This window comes from Alligator sinensis, unplaced genomic scaffold (genome assembly GCF_000455745.1).
Source record: "Alligator sinensis unplaced genomic scaffold, ASM45574v1 scaffold81_2, whole genome shotgun sequence".
NCBI lineage: Eukaryota > Metazoa > Chordata > Crocodylia > Alligatoridae > Alligator > Alligator sinensis.
The window spans coordinates 68795-71221 of NW_005842912.1; the positions used below are offsets into that span (position 1 = coordinate 68795).

Genomic DNA, 2427 nt, shown 5'->3' on the forward strand with positions numbered 1-2427 from the left:
AGAGCCCCCCGGTGCTCCCCCCCCCCCCCCCCCCCGCACTTACTGATCTGCACCCTGGGGATCTCCCTGCAGGGGAATTCCTGGGATGTGAATGTCATGCTGCTGTGCCCCAAATTGGGGTGAATCCTGCAAGTGTGGCAGAAGGGACCCCCATAAGGAGTTGCAAACATGCACTCCCTGTTGGGAAGTGGCAACATGACATGTGAGCCCCAGGAATCCCCTACAGGAGCAGCAGGGGCCCAACCCTGCAGGAAAATGGTGATGTCTGTTTTTACTGATGAACCGGATCAGCTGTGCCAGGACAGATCCCAGTATAGCTGATGCCACAACAAAAATGTCTGTTTATAAACCAGAATGTCTGAGAACTACCATGTGCCTGATCTCTCATGCTGCTATTCTTTCCCCCAGTGAAGTTCTTTCAACAATAAGAACTAGCCTGAAAGCTTTAACTTGTGCCATGGGAAAACATGGTTGCTCAAAAGCAAGGGCAGAATGACAACAGAGTCAACTTCATTTCTTTATCTTCAAACACCGGAATAAAAAAGATGATGCAACTACAAAACAGGTTGACAGCAAGAGGCAAAGGCAAAAAAGTACCACTCACTTCCCTTTCTAACAAATGTTTCTGAACATTTTATCTCTGGTTCAGTGGACAAGTGTTACCCACCACCAACGGTTACAAATGGTAAGGTTTTCCATATGTATGGAAGGTTTAATAGACATTTCACATTGCATTTTGAGAGATGGTATGTGAATGCTCTGATTGTGAAATTTCTGTGTTCACAAAGCCTCTGTAGCATGCACATTGCATTCAATGCCACCCAAAACCTTGCCCTAAAATCCCTCTTTTTTTGCATTGCAAAGTTTGCTTTCAAAGCAAAACAAGACTCGGTACCTTCACAATGCTTCCCATCATATGCCAACCGAAATCCAGATGAACAAGAGCAATGGTAGGACCCCGGAGTATTCTCACAGGTGTGTTGACACAGTCGGCCTGGATAATTCCAGCACTCGTTAATATCTGTCAGCATAACAAGCACATATGCACTCTATGTGAAAAGAAGAGCCAAAGGAAACATGGAAGAATATTCTAAAGATGTCAGAGATGGATTTGTAGAACATGAAATGTTACCATCTCAGTTTTTATACTAATCTGCCTTTGTACTCTAATTGATAAATATAAAAGGTTCTATCATGATCTGTTCTCTAGAAGGACTTTCAGAAAGACAAATTCCCACAGCAGAAGGAGATGCTGCCTATAGAAATGTGCTTTGCAGATGACCTCAGTCAACAAGCTGCAATTGAGCTAAACTGAAGACACCGGCTCCATGACACACAAGAACAGTGGAGGTGTAAGTGGTTGGTCACAATGAATGAAAGTAATTCTATTACCTCTTTCAAGTCATTGTACAGCAGTACTAATGAATGCACATGAAACAATGGTGCTAAAATACTGCCTTGAGGTCCAAGGCTCATCAATCAATACTTTCATTTCACCGTGTGCCTTACATACCAATGCAGGTTCTGCTGAATGCATCATAATGGTATCCCATCTTGCAGTCACAGCGGTAAGTTCCAGGTAGATTATGACAAATTTGTCCCTCCCCACAGCGGTGGACACCGGTCTGACATTCATCAACATCTATAAAACCAAAAGACAAAAATTAGTTTAAATACGGTAGGGAAAGTCAGTGGCTTTTCACTGAATGTCACAAAGTGCTGAACCACAGAGAGAAATTTCAAGTAAATTTTTTTTTTTAAAGGAATCGAAACTCTGTTACTTCCTCTTGACAGCAGGAAAGGTAATTATTTCCCCCAACTCTGCTGTTCAAGAATTAGCTTCATATAAGGCTGTGTTCCTTGGAATCAGTTTTTTGCAAAAGAAGGGGCTGTTATAAAATGAAAGCAATGTTTCATTTCAAACACCACTGTGGAAATGTCCCAGAGAACCTTGCATTTTACTCCATATAAAAGAGATGCAATTATGTTCAAGCTATGTCATTTAAATCTGTTTAACATATGCATTTTATCCTGATGTTCAGTGGTTTTATCAGCACGGACTGATTACAAGAGACAGAATATTATGACAGATTAGTTATAGCAATATAAGAACTAGCCAGAACTTCTGTTAGTTTCCCTTCTACTTGCCCTTGTCTACCTTCTCTTATTACTTCAGTGTGATCCTCTTCCCCACTGTCACCCAACACAAGCCTTGAAAATGCATGTTTTTCAGCCCTCTATGATTAATTCAATCCCAACACACCAGGCAATCCTTTTCCATTCATAGGTGATTAATTGTAGACTCTGCTTCACTCTCCATCTACAAGCTCAGAGATAAGGATATTTACCACAAGCTAGTAGGGACCCATGCATGCATTTCACCATGATCAGAGAGCTTTCAATGCCAGGCAAGTGTCCAAAGGTTCA

General features: G+C 41.8%; 1 protein-coding gene across 1 annotated transcript in view; it reads right to left on the bottom strand.

Moving 5' to 3' along the window:
- The window catches only part of LOC102367906 (fibulin-2), a 179829-nt gene that overhangs the window by 16110 nt on the left and 161292 nt on the right, over positions 1-2427 (bottom strand). The window contains 2 exon segments of the mRNA XM_025192321.1: positions 896-1021; positions 1514-1642. Of these exon segments, the coding sequence (XP_025048106.1) occupies positions 896-1021; positions 1514-1642 (255 nt within the window).